General features: G+C 44.7%; 1 protein-coding gene across 21 annotated transcripts in view; it reads left to right on the top strand.

Moving 5' to 3' along the window:
• ABLIM1 (actin binding LIM protein 1) overlaps positions 1–23,698 on the top strand; it is a 1,283,500-nt gene that overhangs the window by 1,178,764 nt on the left and 81,038 nt on the right. The window contains exon 15 of one of the 21 annotated variants that reach the window (XM_069611887.1): positions 21,134–23,590. The exons of the other annotated variants lie outside the window; for them this stretch is intronic. Within the exon in view, the coding sequence (XP_069467988.1) occupies positions 21,134–21,630 (497 nt within the window). The 3' untranslated portion in view covers positions 21,631–23,590. Of the gene's footprint in view, positions 1–21,133; positions 23,591–23,698 lie in introns of those variants that run through there. 21 annotated transcript variants of the gene reach the window in all.

The raw sequence follows: 23,698 nt of genomic DNA, 5'->3' as shown, positions 1-23,698 counted from the left end.
AAGAGGTCCAAACCGTGCTCCGGGCCACAGGGTAGAGCAGGTGCTGTGAATCAGGGTACTGATGCATCAGAGCACAAGCGCACACTATGCTTTGGGCATGGAGCATATGACAGAGGCATCTGATCAGCAGATTTCCCTTTCAGAGATGGAATTACCCGCATCATTTTATTATTTCATAAAAATCAAAACCCAGATGGCAATTCATCACACACTGCCCACATTCCTGCTCGCGGTTCACTGTAGCACCTCCACTGTTCCTGTACATTGGCCACTGTGGCTCTACGCGCCACCCTTTACATGTGCTACTCTGGCTGCATTTGGAATGCTATGGTAGTACCACCTTCTCGCACATGGCCATTGTGACACTACCAATTTTCCCTATCGTGGGTTACTGTGGCACTACCACAATTCCTGTGCATGAGCCCTGGTGAACAATCACTATCAATGTTCATACATTTCCTAAATACACTACTGTGCCATTAATGTACACTGGCCACTTCTATTACATGTGTATCTCACAGCTGCACTTCAGCAATACCTTCTACTTGGCCCGTAGCAGTGCCACCATACCGTGCATGGTCACTGTGACACTGCCACCATTCCTGTAATAGGACTTCAGAGAAGTCAGTAAAATAAAGAAATAGTTACATTGCATGTTGCTTAACACAGACTTCTGGTCCTAAGTCTTTTGGCTTCTCTTTGGTTCACAATGGCTTCTGGTCTTCTCTCAGACCTGATGTTGTCCCGTCCTCTGCGTAAGGGAACATCAGATCCATTACTCGCAGTCAGGCGGTGATCTTGCATTTCAAGCACACCCTGCGCTGCTGCTTCTCTCTGGCTTCTGGAGCTGCTTTATGCTATGATATGATTTTTTTTTTATAACGCACTTAATACCCAGAGGTTTCTAAGCGCGGACCCAGGGATTGAACCTGTGTTGCTCCCTGTAGTCTTGCTTCCAAGGCGAGCACGTTGCCCCTGAGCTATCCTCCCTATCCTCCCTGGGCTATCCTCCTTTCACTCGTTGGGAATAGAACTACAGCTCCCATCAGGCAGTGCACTGTCAGAACACCACGGTATACTCTCGGTTCACCTTCTGCCTTGATGTCCCTAAATCTCATTGGAGAGCGATGGAATCGCATCTCTATTCATAAAGTTTACTTGGCAGCATACCTGCCTAACCTCCAGAATTTTTCCAGAGACTCTGGAATTTTAGGCATTTCTCCGGGTCTCCGGAAAAGACCATGCAACCTCAGGAATTTTGTCGGTCTTGCCGGGTTTCGTCATATTCTCCACCTGATTGGCTGCCGCCGGTAGCATTATTTCGGGTTCAGCACCACCTTCATTTTGCTTACTATAGCATTGAATGAATGATTGTCAGTGCTTTAGTAACTAAAATGAAGGTGGAGAAAATGTTTCTAATGACAGCTACAACAACCGAGTTTACCTTTTTGACAGGTTGCCGGGGCGTGTGGACGTAGCCATGTGCAAATGGGCGGAGTCTCGTGTGGCTGTGGGCGGGGCATACATCTCAGGAATTTTAATTTTCAAATGTGGGCAGGTATGCTTGGCAGGTCAGCGAACAACACACTGCTCTCTTGGATTTGTTAGGGTACCCTTTTCCATTTATTGGGGCAGGCTAGAGCCCCCACTAACACTGTGAAGTGTTTTCAGACTGACAACACACAAAACACTGGTTTCTTTGTTCTCTTTGGATCTCAGTGTCCCTTTCGCTTGTTGGGAGTGATAGAACCACAACTCCCATCATACCGTTCACTTGGATTGTCAGTGCACCACGGGCAAGGCTCATGATTGTCTTTGGGCTCTCGCAACACCTTCCCATTTGTTGTTGTGTGAAGAAGCACAACTTTCACCAGAAAGTTCACTCCGATTGTTAGCACACCACGCATTGTGCTCTTGGTTCTTTGAGGGGCTCATAGAAGGCCCTTCTGTTTGTTTTGGAGTAATGAAACCACAGCCCCCATCAGGCAGCGCGGTTTCGGTGTGGGCACAACCCTCTCTGAATTCTTGGTTCCTTTTGTGTATTGATGTACCACATGTTAGTCGTGGAATGATAGTCTCCTATCAAACTAGTTGTCAACGTGCCACGGAGTATAGTTCGTCTTTGCATAGACAACCCTTCTGCCGCCCCCCAAATTCTTGTATTATCTGGTTCCACTTCCAGCTGGCGAACAACCTTCCCGTTCCTTGGCAATTCCTTTGGATCCGCACCTCCATCCACTTGACGAATGAAAAAGGGGGAACCCGATTCTAGTCAGGGCCCTTTTCACTGCTTTGACAATGACGCTTCACTATAGAGGAACATTTCTAAAAAGCTACTTAGCACTTCCGGTTCACTGCAGCTGTATGCCGCCAGGTCTAAAAGCAAATGGCCGACACTGGCCTCCAAACATCGCGCATTCCCTATGTGAGGATATTGGTTCACCGTGGGGAGTCACTTGCTCTCTGTGGGCCACAATTCCTTTTAGCGCAAACATGCTAGAGCTTAGAGACCGGCTAGCTGCATTTATTAACCACTATAAAATAACTAGATATTTAGATTTCAAATAGAGTTCTACCATGTGCCCTTCAGCAAATTAAGTGCTTTATACTGGGAATACTGTTGTCACTGTAGCCAGCAATAGAACAAGGCGAACTGTTCCTTTCTCTGATAAAGAAGGCATGAGGCAGCCTTTGGAGGGGTGGTTGAGGGGAGGTTGGCTGTGACGGTCTGAGCAATAGGCGAGAATGGCCTTTATGGAGACCCTAGTGACATGGACATGGAAAACCCCTTCAGCGGCTTCTAGAGCAGATGGAATGATTCCTCCAGAGGTCAAGGAGCCTCAGTTACAGCATCCCCCAAAGCGTAAGGAGGCTTGAATGGGAGTGTTATTCCTCCAGAAATCAACGCACCTCCGTTACAGCATCTCCTAGTGCTTGAGGAGGTTTGAATGGGAGTGGTATTCCTCCTGAGGTCAAGGCGCCTCAGTTACAGTATCCCCCAGTACTTGAGGAGGTTTGAATGGGAGTGTTATTCCTCCAGAGGTCAAGGCACCTCAGTTACAGCATCTCCCAGAGCTTGATGTGGTTTGAATGGGAGTGTTATTCCTCCAGAGATCAAGGCGCCTCAGTTACAACATCCCCAGTGCTTGAGGAGGTTTGAATGGCAATTATTGAGGCAATCTGGTGAAGACCAAGGAATCCATTATAGAGGCAATCTGGTGAAAACCAAGAAATCCATTAAAGAGGAAATCTAGTGAAAACCAAGTAATCCATTACAGAGGCAATCTAGTGAAAACCAAGGAATCCATTAAAGAGGAAATCTAGTGAAAAGCAAGTAATCCATTAAAGAGGCAATCTGGTGAAAACCAAGGATTCCATTAAAGAGCCAATCTACTGAAAACCAAGGAATTCATTAAAGAGGCAATCTGGTGAAAACCAAGGAATCAAATATAGAGGCAATCTGGTGAAAACCAATGAATCCATTAAAGAGGCAATCTACTGAAAACCAAGGAATCCATTAAAGAGGCAATCTGGTGAAAGCCAAGGAATCCATCAAAGAAACAATCTAGTGAAAGCCAAGAAATCCATTAAAGGGGTAATCTGGTGAAAACCAAGGAATCCATTAAAGAGGCAATCTTGTGAAAGCCAAGGAATCCATTAAAGAGGCAATCTGGTGAAAACCAAGGAATCCATTAAAGAGCCAATCTACTGAAAACCAAGGAATCCATTAAAGAGGCAATCTGGTGAAAACCAAGGAATCCATTAAAGAGGCAATCTGGTGAAAACCAAGGAATCCATTAAAGAGGCAATCTGGTGAAAACCAAGGAATCTAACATTCTTTCCCCAAACTAGCATCATCATCCATCCCCATCAATTGGGATTCCATGATGCCCCTTTCCTTGATCATATCTAGTTTGGAATTTGACATGTATTGCAATATCATTCACTGGTCAATCAAAATATGTTCATGTTCCTCAAGAATCAAAGGAAGAAATAGAAATGCTGATGAGTCCTTCTGCACCATCTTATGTAGGTTTCCACTTTGGCAGAGACTTTCCACCATTATACGGTAAGTAAAGGCTCTCTTCATCCCATGAGCGCGGAGGGATCGGCTTACTGATGTCTGCTTCCCACCAGGCATGTGGGTCAAAGCCAAGCGTCCTTGCTTCCACATACCCCCAAATTGGTTCCAGAAGTGGCAATGCAGGTGACTGACATTCTTTGAATCCAAAGCCACAGATGTCGCTGCTCCTCTGAGCCATGTAGAGACCTCCCTGCCGCCCGTCTTGTATAAAGCTCCCACCCTTATTCACTTGAGGTAAGGAGAAGGCCCTGTGTGGGCAAGGAAGGGGTGAATGCTAATCCAGGAAATGCCCTGCAGTAGAACCTACCACCCCAACCCTGCGGACTGATCTGTGTGTCCCAGTACTCACCCATATGAATTTGTCTCATCACCAATGAGGATTATACCATTCCATCCTTCATGGTCTGTCATGCAGCCATGGCAGTTTTGCATCCAGTTCCTTGAAGTGGCACTTGGGACACTAAAGAGCTATATTATTTTAAAAACTAGACACCCTTCATCCCCTATAGTCGATCGAGACCAATCGACCAAAATGCCACCTGCTTCCATCCTCTGGCCTCACTTATAACACTGTCCCTCAAATCCTCACCTTCGAAGGCTTGTGCTTCCTTCTTTTCTACACCTTGTTCTGGGTCGAAGGCGCTTCGAAGTGACCGCAAGGTGACACTGAGGAGCTATCCAAAACTGTGAAATAAATACGTACATATGATCAGTTTTCTTTTGAATGAGTCTGTTCTATAATTTGCTAAGCACATCCTCTGCTTCAAAAAGTTAAGCAAAATGTTAATTAAAAAGGTTTTGCAGTTTCCTGTTACATTGCAAAGCCCAAGGCAGTATGCATTTCGCCTTTAGACTCTTGACCTCCACGAGCTCGGTCTGCTGTAATGCACCTGAGATGTTGCATGTAAACAAGCATTAGGGGATCATGTCTTGGTCATGTCTTGGTCTACCAGGACGATGATGTGATGCTCAACGTGGGACATGCTATAGATGCAGGGATCAATAATACATATGGATAGGTGACTGGAACCTGGCATTTGGCATATTAGAAGAAGCCAGTGACCGGCGTCCCGCAGCACGTTAGGCAGTGTTGCAGAAACAGAGGACGAGAGGAGCTGAGAACTGGTGAGAAATAGGAGCTAAAAGTGCCGGGAGCATCGCTCAGAGGCAACGCGTTGGTCTTGGAAGCAAAATCATGCTGAACAACACAGGTTCAAATCCCGGTCCCGCAGCTTAGAGACTGCTCTCCATTATTAAGCACATTATAAAAGATGAATTAATCAAAAGGGAGCTGGCTTCACACAGCACGGCACCACGTTTCTTTGACCGGATGTGTGCTGCATTCTTTGTGTAGATTGAGTTTTGCAGTTTTCTTTCAGTCTCCCAGGTCCAGAGATCAGAATAGCTCATGAGCAGAGGTTCGTTCCCACCCAGTGGGGCTAGTCTAAGCATCGGCCTATTTATAGAAGGGTCTTTCTCCATTTGGGAACGTCACCCGTTGTCCAGTGTTCTTGGTAAGAAACTGACTGAGATACCTTTAGGAGAATGCCTACTCACTATGTAGTCTTCCACATTCTTTGGACTACAAGTTCCATCAGCCCTAATCAGCATACTCAGTGTTCATGGGAGTTGTAGTCCAAAACATCTGGAGGCCACATAATGAGTAAGCATGCTTTAGATAACGCGCTGTGGAGTGCAGGCCATCTCCTGTCCTCCATCCTCTCATTTCCCTCTGCTGTAGTTCATTAGACCCGAAGCCATTGGTTCTAATCTGGCCCCTTTAATCCCATTCCTTGCTGAGCAAATCTCTTCTGGATTTTAGGATGTGGTCCCTCTGACCGCCACCTAACCTCCATGTGAGCAATGACCGGTGTATAAGTCACAGACAAGGGTGCTTTTCTCAACAAATATAGTGCCCTAGTGGTTTTGGGATGGCTGCCCTGGTGTGATTAAGAAATGCTTGAAGGCCCTCTACCAGGATAATTCGTTATGAAAAATGGCAAAAGGGTTTATGTACTCGTTTTATTCAGAGAATAGACAAAATCTATTTCCTGTTGGGTGAAGGTTATCTGCTCATTTCCTCACTGGCATCCGCTTTCCTACAATTAGAGTTCAGATGTCCTATACATCTTCCTAGAGTAAGAAGTATAAACAATGGCAATTTCTTAAAATAATGATTGTGAGATCATATATACAGTTCAACTGCTTTATAATGTTAAGGTGTATCAGACGGTCTACAGTTCTTTACCCCCCTTTCATCGGGTCAGTACTTGGGTTTTAGTTTTGAAAGGGCCGTCACTCACTTTATCAAATGGAGTTGGGAACTCTGACTTCAAGTTCCAGCATGCAGGAGTGTTATTTCCATCTGTTTCTCCATTGGCTCTAGAAATTATGCCTTCAATTTTCCTGCCAGCAGCATTCCTCGTTGTAATCTCTCTCGCAAATGTCTATGCTTGGCTTTGCCTTGGACTTAGTCTACCATTGGAATTGCTACAGCCTCAGTTCTACTTAGGGATGTACCGAAGTGCATATTTAGTATTCGGCCGAATAGTTTATGAACTATTCGGCCGAAGCCGAATATGAAGCCAAATAGTTGCTTTATTTAATAAATCATGTTCCAAACTTCAAAAAACACACTCATTAAAAAAACAAATAAAGCACCATTTTAAATGCATTCTATACTTTTATGTCTCTTCATTGTAATTAATGTAGCATCTTTATTTTTAAAGCATAAAAGCCAGAAATAAAGCAGATCTAACCAAAATGAAGGGACCAAATGTACAGATGATTGTTGCATATTCAGTGCCAGTTAAATTAGGAGGCTTCACAAATGCAAAGGACTGCCTTTGTGAATCAGATTCACTCTGCTCTGCATCTCCCTGGACGTTCACTCACCTAGACCTCTCAAACAGGAAATCCTCTGGCGGGACTGCTTTAAGCATTGAGCGTTTGGGTTTCCATCAATGCCTCATATACTCATCTCTATTTGGCTGTATTCCATGCTTCCGGTTTCTGCTCTTTGTGATGTTCATCCACGCTGCTGCTTACTGGCCCCTTATTCTTCGTTTCTGACTCACCAGTGCTTCGCTGGCCAGCCTGCCTCCACCCACCATCTCCTGCAGAGCAGCCCTTTCAGGCCTTCCCCCTTTGCTGACAACATCTGTCACTGGTTTATGCATCATTAGCATTACGATGCAGCGGGCTTGCATCACATGACTGTGGGCACTGAAGAAAGACTCTCTATTCTATGCTAATTTCAATGATTCTTAAGGGCATTTGCCCAGAGATATTTCTTGAATTTTCTTGCTGATTTGTTGTTTTGTTTACAAAACGTACTAAATCCCCTCGTCTCTCCTCTTCATCACTTGCCTCCTCTCTGGAACCTTAAAATGTAACCACCTTGAAGCTCTTTTTTCCCCATTATCCTTTGAAGTGGAAGTTCCATGTCTCGGGAGGATAGCTCAGCGGCAACGTGCTCGCCTTGGAAGCAAGATGACTCGGAGCAACACTGGTTCAATTCCCGGGTCCGCACTTAGAAACCTCTGGGTATTTAGTGCTTTATAAATAACCCATAATATCATATGCTATGTTCCTTGTCTGTAAAAGACAGGCCAGTCGAGTGCAGGCTTTCACCATCTCTCAAAATTAAAGAGTTTTCAGTAAAGGCAATGTGATGCTTCACAAACCCAATTGTTTGACTTAAATGCAGGATTCTTCCTGCTGCCATCAACGTGGAAGTGCCACTTCACCTTGTCTTTGCCATCCTCCATCACCTTATTTGTAGGTCTCAAAACAGCAGTGGGAATACAATAGAGCCCACACTTCATAATGGCACTATATTACATGTTTGCATAAAATGGATGTATTCCACTAGGTCTTAACCTCTATTGTCTGTGCCATTTTCTGAAATGGCAAAAGGGTAGTAATGGGTTAGGGAGATTCCATTGCAGGTTTTTCCATCGAGGGATAAATCATCAAATATTTTTCAATTAAATTTACTGCAAATGTATGTGGTAAGGTGGGATAGGGTAATAAAAAAGGTAGAGGGGATGGGGGTTGCTAAGTGGGGTCTCCCCCTCATACATTTGCAGTAAAATGTCCTACAAAACAAAATCGATGAATGCTTCCGTCGACAACCAAATTTCAAGGAGTTCACATAGAACCATTAAGAACACCACCCTAGTGTTCTTAACTCCATTGTTTGTAGTCCCAGAAATGCTCACGGCTAAGACTTCTAGGGACAAGCTGGCCTTCACGAGGAATGACCCCGTGTTGGAGACCCGCAAGGCTGCCGTGTGGTCTTCCTTTCATTTTCATTATACTCCAGTTTATTATCACGCTCCATTACCATCCTGCAAATTATCACTAAATAGGCATTCACACATAGTAGAGAGGACACTGGTGGGAAAAACAATACATAAACAATACCAGATCAGTACATACAAAAGAGGAAGGCAAAAGGAATGAGCTGGGTTTTCAGATTTAGCTGAAATGTTGCTGACTCTCCATTTCAAAGAATACACACCCACAGAGTTTGTGATCTAGAATCTTATGCGTGGGGATTGTGGTCTTCTTTGTGGAGTAGGACCGCAACGTCTGCAGGTGAAGTCTGCTCTGTAGACTCCCGTCTTCCTTGAACAAAGGGCATTGGCAAGGCCACAATAGAATGCACTGCACTACCCCCTCTTGAAGTCACCAAAGGTTACACAGCCATGGCACATCTCTTCCAAGAGGCCAAATCCCCTTGCTTAGATCAAGCTAAGGCTGGAAGTCTCATCAGCTGCATCCTACTGCTGTCCCCAATCATGTCTGGTGGTCAAGACTCCCCGACACTCCAAATCCATTCAAGAAGTCGGGGGACAGTCCAGAGCAGATGTTGTAGTCAATACAAATTATTATGTTCTAAAACATGTGACCCTGTAATATGAACAAGTTCTCTCATGGGCGGCTTCATTGTAACCCTCAAGTAAGCCTGCTTTAGCTCTGTTACAGCGCCTCGATGCCTGCGGGCTGCTAGTGCGCTCTACAAATACAAATAAATAATTATGTCAGTCGCTACGTGTCCATTTATCGCAGGTCACCAATCACCTCACTCCTATCGTCAAAGAGTAGAGTGAGCTCCAGGTGCCCACATCTCGGTCAGCTTTCTCATGAGTCCTCTGAAATGTTACTTTAGGGATTATAATTGCAGAGCAGATATTTATCAGCCCCACTACCTCTTCTTCTTCTATGCTTTGGAGGGCACCCAAGATGGTAGGACCTTCTTCGATGAACAGAACAAAGTAGAGGCTTTAGCCATTTACACGTCCAACGTTAGATTTGTGGTCATGATTCTAGACACAGTGACCCTCCCCTTATCCAGGTTGAGTCCAGGAGTATCCATCTAATTGTCAAACTAGAAATTATGTCGTGCCTCCTATTGCTATGAATATATGTATATTGGCCTACGCCAAGCTGCTAACAAGCTGCTTATAAACTACATGTGAATAAACTCGCATTGCAAGGTCCTGACCTTAGAAACCATGTAAACTGTCATTTTGGGTCAAGCCGCAATTTTAGGTTTTCTTGCTCTATAAAGTCACCATGTAAGCTAAAATGGTAGCCTATGTTATTCAGAACAGAACTTGATTGTCATGACCTCTGTACAGCTAATGTATAACTTGCCTGCAGGATGATACGTGTTGTTTACTTGCCTCCAACCCTCTCACATAGGAACTCTATAAGGTTTTCCAGCATCACTAGTCCTGAAAAAATGGAACGTCTGCTATAACTGATTTACACAAATGTATAACAAGTTTATTATTCAAATAATTCAAACTGAATTTACACAAAAAACACTACCCTCACCTAACACAGTGTACTGAACATTAAAAAACAAATATAAAACAATTATAAAACATCAGATAACTTATTTATACGACACAGAAGATATCACATAACACACAAAACAATCTCAATGTGTCACTAAAACAACAAGCATCCCAACATGTTTCTGTTCTTAACTGCCCAGTTCAGGCGAACATTCTTCAGGGGATAAATTTAAAAGCATCCACTAATCTCTTCCACACCGTGTTGAAAGGGTAGATTCAGGCACCCAAGAGGGTAAAAGGAAAACAACCTCCAAGCTTGTAAAAATAAAGGAAAGGAGAAACCTAATGAGTTCCAAAGAGGGAAGGAAGTACTACAAAATGTAAATGGAGGCATGGCACAGGGATTATGCCACACTCACAAGGGTCCCAAAGGGCACCCGCAGATTTACCTTTAAATGGTGAAACTTCAAAGCACGTCACAGGATGACAAATTTGCTGGTTTTCCTCCAAATCAGAAATCAATACTTCAACAAAGCGTCACAGTCCGCTAGAGTATCGCCACACCTAAGTAAGACAAAACCAATACACAGAGACCACATGCTCTGTTATATCCAGAAATCACACTGGCTTCAATACCACTGCACATAAAATCAAGGCTCCAAATAACAAAGTGAATTACCTCCACAAATGTAGGGATCAAGACTGCAATTCACAATTCAGTAATGGACAAGTTGAAATGGAAACATCCATACGATCAAGCAATAAAGTGCAGAGTCAATCTGGAAAGCAATGGGAACATAACAGTAAACACCATTTATCTGGCATTACCAAAACCTCAGCTAACAACATGCCGTCAACATGCACTAGAGGGCAAACAAAAGGGGGTGCTTATATTTCACACACGTGAGGAGACCATGCATTATCTAATGTGTAAAGACAACTACTCAGCGTCCATGCTGTCCAACCTCCACAACGTAAAAGAAACGCGGAAAATGGATAGCCACACAAGATGTGTAAAATAAGTGTAAAATAAAATAAAGTACCCCAACCACCAAATAATGCAAAAGGTGTCCCGACATGGAGACAATTTCATGCACAGAGTCACATCCAAAGGCGAAATGCTGGTAGCGTGCTCACCTATACACACGGCGGGGTTTATTCACTCCACTTGCAGCATTCAAACATATTCGGCCAGCACGCGATTCAGAGGAGCCATGGCTGCTGCACAATCTCAAAGCGTCTATGGTTGCGCAGCAACACAAAGAAAGGACTCTGTTAAAGCGTCTATGGTTGTGCGGCAACACAAAGAAAGGACTCCACTTCTCGAAGTTAATCAGGAGTACAACAACCAAGGGGGCCATATTGGAACAGACCCAGGATCAACTGGTGTAGAGGAGTTTAGTGAACACTCAGCGCATCAAAATCCCATGTGGGAATTGCAGCATGTGTGGACAAACAAAAGAAACTAGATTATTGCAAATTCTACCTGATGTTAAGTGGGTCTTCACTGAAATGACGAATTGTAACACAGCTAATGTTGTATATCTGATCACCTGTCCATGTGGCCTACATTATGTGGGAAAAACAAATAGGCAATGTAAAGTTTGAATGGTGGAACATCGCAGCTGTATCAAAAATCAAGTGATAACTGCCCCTCTTGTGAAACATTTTATTGAAAAGAAACATGGTTTCAATGACTTCACATGGCTGATTTTGAAAAAGGTGCATGGAAATGCCAAAATTGAAACAGATCGAAAATTATTGAATATAGAGCAAAAAATAATTTTCAAATTACAAAGCAATGTGCTAGGGCTCAATGAAAGCATTGATTGGCATTTGGTTAGCCAAATATAATTTTGGACATTGTGTGATGCATATACCATGTGGGCACCCAATTTTGGTGAACAATTTGGTTTTTAGTTTAATTGATGAAGTTAGTGCAATTTACATCTTTTTGATGCGCTGAGTGTTCACTAAACTCCTCTACACCAGTTGATCCTGGGTCTGTTCCAATATGGCCCCCTTGGTTGTTGTACTCCTGATTAACTTCGAGAAGTGGAGTCCTTTCTTTGTGTTGCCGCACAACCATAGACGCTTTAACAGAGTCCTTTCTTTGTGTTGCTGCGCAACCATAGACGCTTTGAGATTGTGCAGCAGCCATGGCTCCTCTGAATCGAGTGCTGGCCGAGTATGTTTGAATGCTGCAAGTGGAGTGAATAAACCCCGCCGTGTGTATAGGTGAGCACGCTACCAGCATTTCGCCTTTGGATGTGACTCTGTGCATGAAATTGTCTCCATGTCGGGACACCTTTTGCATTATTTGGTGGTTGGGGTACTTTATTTTATTTTACACTTATTTTACACATGTTGTGTGGCTATCCATTTTCCGCGTTTCTTTTACGTTGTGGAGGTTGGACAGCATGGACGCTGAGTAGTTGTCTTTACACATTAGATAATGCATGGTCTCCTCACGTGTGTGAAATATAAGCACCCCCTTTTGTTTGCCCTCTAGTGCATGTTGACGGCATGTTGTTAGCTGAGGTTTTGGTAATGCCAGATAAATGGTGTTTACTGTTATGTTCCCATTGCTTTCCAGATTGACTCTGCACTTTATTGCTTGATCGTATGGATGTTTCCATTTCAACTTGTCCATTACTGAATTGTGAATTGCAGTCTTGATCCCTACATTTGTGGAGGTAATTCACTTTGTTATTTGGAGCCTTGATTTTATGTGCAGTGGTATTGAAGCCAGTGTGATTTCTGGATATAACAGAGCATGTGGTCTCTGTGTATTGGTTTTGTCTTACTTAGGTGTGGCGATACTCTAGCGGACTGTGACGCTTTGTTGAAGTATTGATTTCTCATTTGGAGGGAAACCAGCAAATTTGTCATCCTGTGACGTGCTTTGAAGTTTCACCATTTAAAGTTAAATCTGCGGGTGCCCTTTGGGACCCTTGTGAGTGTGGCATAATCCCTGTGCCATGCCTCCATTTACATTTTGTAGTACTTCCTTCCCTCTTTGGAACTCATTAGGTTTCTCCTTTCCTTTATTTTTACAGGCTTGGAGGTTGTTTTCCTTTTACCCTCTTGGGTGCCTGAATCTACCCTTTCAACACGGTGTGGAAGAGATTAGTGGATGCTTTTAAATTTATCCCCTGAAGAATGTTCGCCTGAACTGGGCAGTTAAGAACAGAAACATGTTGTTATGCTTGTTGTTTTAGTGACACATTGAGATTTTTTTGTGTGTTATGTGATATCTTCTGTGTCGTATAAATAAGTTATCTGATGTTTTATAATTGTTTTATATTTGTTTTTTAATGTTCAGTACACTGTGTTAGGTGAGGGTAGTGTTTTATGTGTAAATTCAGTTTGAATTATTTGAATAATAAACTTGTTATACATTTGTGTAAATCAGTTATAGCAGACGGTCCATTTTTTCAGGACTAGTGATGCTGGAAAACCTTATAGAGTTCCTATGTGAGAGGGTTGGAGGCAAGTAAACAACACGTATCATCTTGCTCTTTATTATATTACATATATCTATATCCCCGTTGGTGGAGTAGGATGTTTTCATGTTAATAGGGATTCTTTATACCTATTTAAACATATTAACTTGCCTGCAGGCCACTTGTTAGGGTCATGAGCTGAGACCTTGTCCTTCTGCTGACCTGTGTGCAATGGATTACCTGTATCACCGAAACTGATCTATAATTGAATGAGAACACCTGCTTAACTACATTGTATAAACTAAGTCCTGCATTGTAATGTTAGGCCTAGAGCATACATTATTACCATTTCTTCTTTTTAATGTATAAACCTAAGATGAACTAGATTTGACCTGGCAAGGGACCCTAGAGCAGTAACTTATTTATGGAATGGTTAACCCAAAGGAGGGCTGAACAGCAGGCTTGAAATGTATAAAAGCCTGCCTGTTTCAATGAATTTTTGCACTCACTGAGCACACCGAACCACGCCGGAGTTCGCTGTGTTGTACTGAGGGTCGATAGCTATCTGAATTTTGTTCTGTTCTTTTGTAACTGGATTCAGTATAAAATAAAGTGCTTTGTATGTTCCTTTGTAACCTGTGTTTGGTGTGTTTCCTTTTTGGTTACCCTGCCTCATATTATTTCCTTGTTTTCATAGTTGGCGCCCGGAATAGGGGCCCTCAAGATTGATGCCGGATTATTGAAGGTTGACGCACGCTATCGGACCGGGATCGGATGGTGTGACATAACGGGCCCGACTGAACGAGACGCAACACCTCAACAGCGCTGCACGATCCGTTCCCTGGACGATAGCCGTGTGGTCTGAGACGGCATCTTGACGAGGGTCAATTTTTTGAGGCGGGCAGATTTGCCGAAATCACCATACACAAGGTCAAATTTGTTAGGTAAGTCCTTTGTAAACCGATCGGTCCTCCTTAGGTTTGGTCCGGTGAGTCGTTACCCGACTCTTAATTTAACCCTGACAATTTGAATTTGGCGCATTGTATCTGCAGACACAATTATTGACCAGGTAACACCGAGTATTTGAGAAATGCCTGGGAAATTGTCTAGCTGCTTTAGGGCATTATTCCGCAGCGATAGACAATCTTTGGAATTTAGCCATCCGGCACCACAGGAGGGGTCACCGGCATGCACTATGTACTGTAAGCATGGCATTGGAAGTGTAGTATTTAATAAAATTTGGCACAGACAAACCAGACATGCCTCCGAACTTCAGTGGCCAGTCAATGGTAGTTTTGAGATCCCTCGTATTGAATATTTAGAGTCAGTCTTGTTAAAAAAGAAGGCCAGACCTGCAGCATTTGATGTTTTGCAAAATTGGAAAAGAGAAGCGTTGCAGTAGCTTAAAAGTAGGGAAAAACATGTGCGCCGTCATAAAACAAATGCTGAAAAGGGGTTGTTATATGATCAGGACAAACAGTCCGAGTCGGTTAGGAATATGGACAGGGCTTTCTCACTCGGTATTCAGAAAATCTATCCTTCTAAAGATCTTCATGTTTCTGATGAGTTTATCGACAAATTGTTAAATGAACGAAGGCCTGGTGCCTCTGCACCACCTCCGTATCTTCCTCTTCCTCCTGCTGTACCTCTTCCTGCTGTTATTCCTGCTCTTCCTGCTCAACCTGTTGTTCCTATTCCTCCGGTTGTTGTTATGATATTTTGTTTCGTTAGGATTGCCCGAAGCAGGGTTTGGAACCTACACCTATTCCCGTTAATCAGAAAGGTCCCTACGTTGAAATGGTAGTGGGAAATAGGAAACATAAATTTTTGATAGACACTGGAGCACAGAAGTGCTCCATTGATTATTCTCGGGTTCCAAACATTCCACTGTCAGGGCAAACCAATGTTTCTGTAGGGTTTTCTGGCACACCAGTTGTTTGTCTGGTTTCTTCACCGGTACCTATTTCTTTGGGTCCCTTTACGGACCACTGTCCATTTCTCTTGACTTCGAATTGTGGAGAGAATTTGCTGGGGTTGAATCTGTTGAAGGAATTAAATGCGGTAATTCATTGTTCTTCTGATGGAGTGCGTTTGACGATTTCACCACAGCAATGTTCTGTTTCGCAATTCTTGACTAGACCTTTGCCGCCAGAATTCAGTAATGTAACAGAGTGTTTGTGGGCAGTTGATGACAATGATGTCAGTGTTTTGCAGATTGAGCCTGTTAAAATAGTTTTGAAACATGGAATTAAGCTGCCCCGTATTCCACAGTATAAGATCTCAGTTGAAGGCGAGAGAGCTTTGAAGAGCATTGTTTCCGATTTTGTGCATCGTGGGGTGATTGAGGAGATTGCAGGAAGTTTGTGCAATAGTCCGATTTTACCCGTGTACAAAAAAGGTGATAATGCAATTCCATTTCGTTTTATAATTGATTTACGTGCCATTAATAAAGTCGTCGCTCCGCAATTTCCAATTGTGCCTGATGTGACGACAATATTAACCATGATTCCAGCTACGGCTACTCACTTCAGTGTTGTGGACCTAAAGAATGCTTTCTTCAGTATTCCTATACATGAGGATAGTAGATACTTGTTTGCGTTCACCTTAGGGCAGGGGTGCACAACTGATTTTGACAGAGGGCCGAAAGTACCTTACATGAGGGCTATAGTGGGCCGAAAAGTAAAAGTGGGCGGGGCGGTAGACGGGACATGTCAGGAGGCTTTTTCAACCCCCAATTTGTATTAAACACATTGAAAAAGATATGTTTTTGAGGGGTAACGATTTTTATTGCATTTCAAACTTACATTTTGTACTACACATTTTCCATTGCTATCATTTATTTCGATTTAGTTATTGTATATCGTCTGTTTAATTAAATTATATATATTTTATTGACCCTTGATTGGACATTCCGTTATTTTGGACTGCTATAGTTTGCTGTTTGGGTTACCCATGAGGAGTATGGCCTTCGTTGAGTCAGGTTTCCTCAAAAAAGCAAAGGATGTACATCTCCTAACTGTGCCTGTTTTAGCTTTATTATTGAGTTCACTCTTGGAGTGCAACACTATGCCCCATGGCTCCCATCCCCAACCAAACACTATGCCCCATGGCCCCCTCACCCCCAACCAAACACTATGCCCCATGGCCCCCTCACCCAAACACTATGCCCCATGGCCCCCTACCCCCAACCAAACACTATGCCCCATGGGCCCCTCACCCCCAACCAAACACTATGCCCCATGGGCCCCTCACCCCCAACCAAACACTATGCCCCATGGCTCCCACCCCAACCAAACACTATGCCCCATGGCCCCCACCAAACACTATGCCCCATGGGCCCCTCACCCCCAACCAAACACTATGCCCCATGGGCCCCTCACCCCCAACCAAACACTATGCCCCATGGCTCCCACCCCAACCAAACACTATGCCCCATCGCCCCCACCAAACACTATGCCCCATGGGCCCCTCACCCCCAACCAAACACTATGCCCCATGGCTCCCACCCCAACCAAACACTATGCCCCATGGCCCCCACCAAACACTATGCCCCATGGGCCCCTCACCCCCAACCAAACACTATGCCCCATGGCTCCCACCCCAAACAAACACTATGCCCCATGGGCCCCTCACCCCCAACCAAACACTATGCCCCATGGCTCCCACCCCAACCAAACACTATGCCCCATGGCCCCCACCAAACACTATGCCCCATGGGCCCCTCACCCCAACCAAACACTATGCCCCATGGGCCCCTCACCCCCAACCAAACACTATGCCCCATGGCTCCCACCCCAACCAAACACTATGCCCCATGGCCCGCTCACCCCCAACCAAACACTATGCCCCAAACACACTCAAGCATGCACCCATACAGACCTGAACCCCCCACCCCCCAAATCAGCACACACACAAACATGCACCCATACAGACCCGAACCCCCCACCCCCCAAATCAGCACACACACAAACATGCACCCATACAGACCCGAACCCCCCACCCCCCAAATCAGCACACACACAAACATGCACCCATACAGACCCAAAACCCCCACCCCCCAAATCAACACACATACAAACATGCACCCATACAGACCCGAACCCCCCACCACCCCAAATCAGCACACACACAAACATGCACCCATACAGACCCAAACCCCCCACCCCCCAAATCAGCACACACACAAACATGCACCCATACAGACCCAAATCCCCCACCCCCCAACTCAGCACACACACAAACATGCACCCATACAGACCCGAACCCCCACAAACATTCATAAACATCCGACACACCCCCCCACCCATCCGACACACCCCCCCACCCCCGCATCTCAACATGCACTCAAAATACATTAAAACACAAACATTCAAACACATCCGACACACCCCCTCACCCCCGCATCTCAACATACACTCAAAATACATTAAAACACAAACATTCAAACACATCCGACACACCCCCCCACCCCCGCATCTCAACATGCACTCAAAATACATTAAAATACAAACATTCAAACACATCCGACACACCCCCCCACCCCCGCATCTCAACATACACTCAAAATACATTAAAACACAAACATTCAAACACATCCGACACACCCCCCCACCCCCGCATCTCAACATGCACTCAAAATACATTAAAACACAAACATTCAAACACATCCGACACACCCCCCCACCCCCGCATCTCAACATACACTCAAAATACATTAAAACACAAACATTCAAACACATCCGACACACCCCCCCACCTCAACATACACTCAAAATACATTAAAACACAAACATTCAAACACATCCGACACCCCCCCACCCCCGCATCTCAACATGCACTCAAAATACATTAAAACACAAACATTCAAACACATCCGACACACCCCCCCACCCCCGCATCTCAACATACACTCAAAATACATTAAAACACAAACATTCATACACACAAACATAAAGCAAAACAAACCCGACACACAAACACAAACAGACCACTTACCGGAGACGTGCTGGAAGGCAGGCAGGTAAGCTGGAATCGCACTACGGCTGGCATGGTCCAAGGCTGAAATGCCTTCCGGCATCAAGCCTTATGGGCCACGCCAGCCGTAGTGCTGCTGGCCCTCCATTGGTGCAGCACACACGCATTACGTGGCTCGTAGGAGCGACGTGATGCGTGTGTGTGTGCTAGCCAATGAGGGCCAGTGTTTTCACCGGCCCGGAAGACAACAAAGACTTTCCTAATGGAGGGCGGCCGCGGGCCGCCCTCCATTAGGAAAGTCTTTGTGCCTCGCGGGCCGGTCAAAAGGGCATGGCGGGCCGCAACTGGCCCGCGGGCCGTATGTTGTGCACCCATGCCTTAGGGGGACGCTCATTCACATTTACTCGTGCACCTCAAGGTTATACTGAGAGTCCTAGTATTTATAGTAGGGCTTTGAAAGAGCAGCTTGATACCCTTGGATTGCCCCCTACTTGTACGTTGCTTCAATATGTTGATGATTTGCTTTTAGCCGCTGACTCTGAGAGCTCTTGTAAAGAGGGCACTGTGTTGTTGCTCATCCATCTAGCTAAGCATGGTCACAAAGCTTCGCTTAAAAAGTTTCAATATTGTTGCCAGGAGGTCGCCTATTTAGGCTATCTCCTGTCAAAGGAGGGAAGAAGATTGACACCTGAAAGAATAAAACACATTTCTGGCATGTCTGTCCCAAATACACAAAAGGAAGTTAGAGCCTTGGTAGGTATGGCTTCTTACTGTAGGTTATGGATCCCAAACTTCTCACTAGTGATAAAACCGATGTTGGCCTCAACGAAGAAGGGTATTTTTTCGCCATTGCCATGGAATACGGAGCATCAACCTTCATTCGAGTTGCTCAAGACTGCATTATGTTCGGCGCCAGTTTTGGGCACACCGAACTATAAGAAGGCCTTTGTGTTGTTTGTGCATGAATGTGATGGATGTGCTTTGGCTGTATTAACGCAGGAACATGGAGGGAAGAATAGGCCATGCGGTTACTACTCTTCCGCCCTTGATCCTGTTGCATGCGCTTTGCCAAGATGTTTGCGCGCTGTCGCTGCTGCTGCTGCGTCTGTAAAACAGAGTGAAGGAATGGTCCTAGGCCATGATTTAACCCTGATGGTGCCTCACTCTGTAGATATTCTATTGAACAAAACCCAAACGCAACACCTCACTTCCGCACGACTGACAAGATATGAATTAATCTTGTTTGCTCCCCACATTCAAATTAGGAGGTGCTGCGTTCTTAATCCGGCTGAACTCCTATCTTTCCGCAAAATACTGTTTGCGGTGACGAAGAGTCACATGACTGCCTGTATACTACTGAACAAGATACAAAAGGCAGAGTTGATTTGAGGACACTCCTTTGGATAACCCACAAGGCGAGCTGTTTTGTGATGGCTCCTGATTCTAACTACTGGATGGTACATCCACAGATGCTTATGCAGTCACTACATTGAGTACGGTTGTGGAGACCAAGAGAATTACGCATAACTCTGCGCAGGCCGCAGAGATTATAGCATTGACTCGAGCTTGTGAGCTTTCCGAAGGGCTAACAGTAAACATATATACTGATAGCCAGTATGCCTTTGGGGTGGCTCACAACTTTGGGAGACTTTGGTCAGATAGAGGGTTTTTAACTTCGCATGGCACCAAGATCCAACATGGCTTCCTGATAGTACAATTGCTTTCAGCGCTTGCGCTCCCTAGTCAGTTAGCAATCATTAAGTGCGCAGCACATCGCAAGATTATAGATGATGTAGGGAAAGGGAATGCTTTCGCTGATCAAATAGCTAGACAAACTGCCTCTGATCTCTTCACAGAGATGTATGTTTCAAGGGAGACTGTAGATGCCTATGCAATGGATGAGGGTGTTGGGTCTGTACGGGATATCCAAGCCGATGCCACATTAGAAGAATCCAAGAGGTGGGCTGAGGGCTTGGGGAAACTCGATGATGATGGGTGTTGGGTGGACATGGTTGAAGGGAAATGGTTGCTTCCTAATGCCTATATAGTAATGATGGTTACCATGGCACACGGTCCCACACATGTGTGCGCTCAACAGATCACGAGAATGTTAGAGAAAGTCTGGGTAAATGATCAAGATTTCAAAAATTGCCCAGCATTATGTCCAAAATTGCATGATTTGCCTACAACACAATGTGGGAAAGGGGACAGCAACTCCAAGAGGTAGCTTTGGGCCTCCTTCTGTCCTGTTTGAAGTGATTCACTTTGACTTTATTGAAATGGAGCGATGTAACAATCTAAAATATGTCCTTGTGGTCATTTGCGCCTTTAGTAAGTGGGTCGAGGCTTTCCCTGTTAAAGACGCTACAGCCATGACCACTGCAAAGACCATGTTAAAGGAATTCTTCCCACGGTTCGGTTTGCCGAGAGTTATCTGGTCGGATAATGGTCCGCATTTTATCGCTGCTGTAATTCTACAGATATGTACGGCATTGCAAATTGACAAACGATTCCATTCGGCCAGACATGCTCAGAGCGCCGGATTAGTGGAAAGACACAATGGTATCATAAAAAACAAGCTCGCTAAGACGTGTGCCGGCACCAAATTAAAATGGCCGGACGCCTTACCGATCGTGTTACTTTCAATGAGGACAACCCCTCAAACTAAGACTGGGCTCTCTCCCTTTGAGGTGGTAATGGGGAGACCTGCTAATATTTGGGGTTTGCCTAAAAGCTGCGCATTGCGCGATGTAGAAAATGTACTTCTCTCTGACTATTGTAACCAATTGACTAAAAACCTGTTTTCAATTCATCACCAGGTGCGAGAGGCATTGCCGGTGAGGTACGAGGCCCCGGTCACAGTCTACAACCAGGGGATTGGATCCTCCTTAAATCCTTCGATAGAGCGTCTTGCCTCGCACCACGTTGGAGGGGCCCCTACCAGGTGCTCCTGGTCACTCAGACTGCGGTGCGGGTAGGAGGACGTCGCCACTGGATCCACGGCAGCCACACCAAACGGATCCCACACCCAGTGCCATACGATACAGAAGACGCAGAACCCCTTTCCGACATTGAAACCAACATACCCGAAACGGCAGACGGTGGAAAGAGAGTATCGGAGGCCGTTCCGGAAGTTGTAAGGCCCGACAAAACAGCCATCTTGCCTCCTTGCTCTCCCACTGCATTGTTTGAGGATCATCCATCTTCTGATCCAACTTCCGTTCACTCGCCACCTCCTGTGGGAAGTGACGACATCCTGTCTGCTGATTCTTTTGCACCGGAAACTGTGAAGTATAATCTCCGCCCAAGGAGATAGGTTTGCAATACGGCTCTTGCTGTACAATTGAAAGAATTTAAGGGCTTGCCTTTTTTTTGGCCCAATTGCATAAAGGGTTCTGCTGGCTAAGGGTTGTGGGAAAAGACATTAAGAAGATGCGTGACCGGAGTCGCCAGCAAACTCGATTGAAGACGACAATGCCCGCATCCGCTACCGTTCGTACTGAACTTTTGGACAAAAATGTGACTAGGAGAGACAATGAGCAGATATGTATTGGGGCCCCGAAAATGTTTTGTTGTCTACTGGTGATAATCACGGGACTTTTAGTAACTGTTGGTTGTGGGTTTTGGTATTTGGAAATAATGTACCCTTTGAATGATTTCCTACCTGTTGAAAATATAACTGTTGTTCCCACTACTTCTGTGCAACTACATACCTTGTCACCTAGAGCCCAGGGATTGGCAGGGAACTTGTTATCTAGGAATCCTGTTACCTGGGGTGTTTATAGCAAGTACTGTAGAGGTTTCGAAGGCTCGTCCACGACGGGACGAGAATGGCGACACTCCAGCACAGGTTTTAGGAGATGTAGCGAAATCATTCCTTCCTTTCTTTGGGCAGATAGCGAATTCCGAGGATATCAGGAAGCTAGCGAGAGTACTGGAGAGAACCATCAACCGGACCACAGATATACTCTATAATATGACTTTAGAGCAGAAAGCGATCAGATTGGTAGCGCTTCAGAACCGGATGGCATTAGATGTCATTCTGGCTGAACGAGGTGGAGTATGTAAACTAGTGGGGTCCACTTGCTGTGTTTTCGGATCGGATTCCTCCCCAACTATTTTTAAGGCAATACAGAATCTGCACATTCTTAGTTCAGAAGTGCATGTTCCCGAGGGAAATTGGGATCTTAGCGCTTGGTTCTGGGACTTCTTGCGGTCTTGGGGTTGGAAAGTGCTTTCAGTCTTGCTGATTATTTTGGGAATTCTGCTATTTCTTTGTTGTTGTATGCAATGTCTACCAAGTATATGTTCAATGCTAGGCGGATGTTGCGCTCAGGCGATAGGTACAATAGGACATAAAGTGTATGCCCCGGATAAAACCTGTAAGGAGTATGTACTGAAAGAGATCTTAGTAAAAGATCTAATGGCGATAGATATTTCTGACAGCTATTCAGGGTGTATGGACGATGACACATGGAGTTATTTGCAGGGAGATCAGAAGTAGTTTAGCACTTGGCATAGGCCAAAAGGAGGGTTTGTCAAACTAGAAATTATATTGTGCCTCCTATTGCTATGAATATATGTATATTGGCCTACGCCAAGCTGCTAACAAGCTGCTTATAAACTACATGTGAATAAACTCGCATTGCAAGGTCCTGACCTTAGAAACCATGTAAACTGTAATTTTGGGTCAAGCCGCCATTTTAGGTTTTCTTGCTCTATAAAGTCACCATGTGAGCTAAAATGGTAGCCTATGTTATTCAGAACAGAACTTGATTGTCATGACCTCTGTACAGCTAATGTATAACTTGCCTGCAGGCCACTTGTTAGGGTCATGAGCTGAGACCTTGTCCTTCTGCTGACCTGTGTGCAATGGATTACCTGTCTCACTGAAACTGATCTATAATTGAATGAGAACACCTGCTTAACTACATTGTATAAACTAAATCCTGCATTATAATGTTAGGCCTAGAGCATACATTATTACCATTTCTTCTTGTTAATGTATAAACCTAAGATGAACTAGATTTGACCTGGCAAGGGACCCTAGAGCAGTAACCTATTTATGGAATGGTTAACCCAAAGGAGGGCTGAACAGCAGGCTTGAAATGTATAAAAGCCTGACTGTTTCAATGAATTTTTGCACTCACTGAGCACACCGAACCACGCCGGAGTTCGCTGTGTTGTACTGAGGGTCAATAGCTATCTGAATTTTGTTCTGTTCTTTTGTAACTGGATTCAGTATAAAATAAAGTGCTTTGTATGTTCCTTTGTAACCTGTGTTTGGTGTGTTTCCTTTTTGGCTACCCTGCCTCATATTATTTCCTTGTTTTCACATAATAATTCTCTGGTTGAAGGCTGGAGTTGAAGATTTTCACATCTGT

This window comes from Ambystoma mexicanum, chromosome 8, assembly GCF_040938575.1.
Source record: "Ambystoma mexicanum isolate Mex_15411 chromosome 8, UKY_AmexF1_1, whole genome shotgun sequence".
NCBI lineage: Eukaryota > Metazoa > Chordata > Amphibia > Caudata > Ambystomatidae > Ambystoma > Ambystoma mexicanum.
Note: the sequence above shows the minus strand (reverse complement) of the source record. Positions and strands in the feature narration are given on the sequence as shown.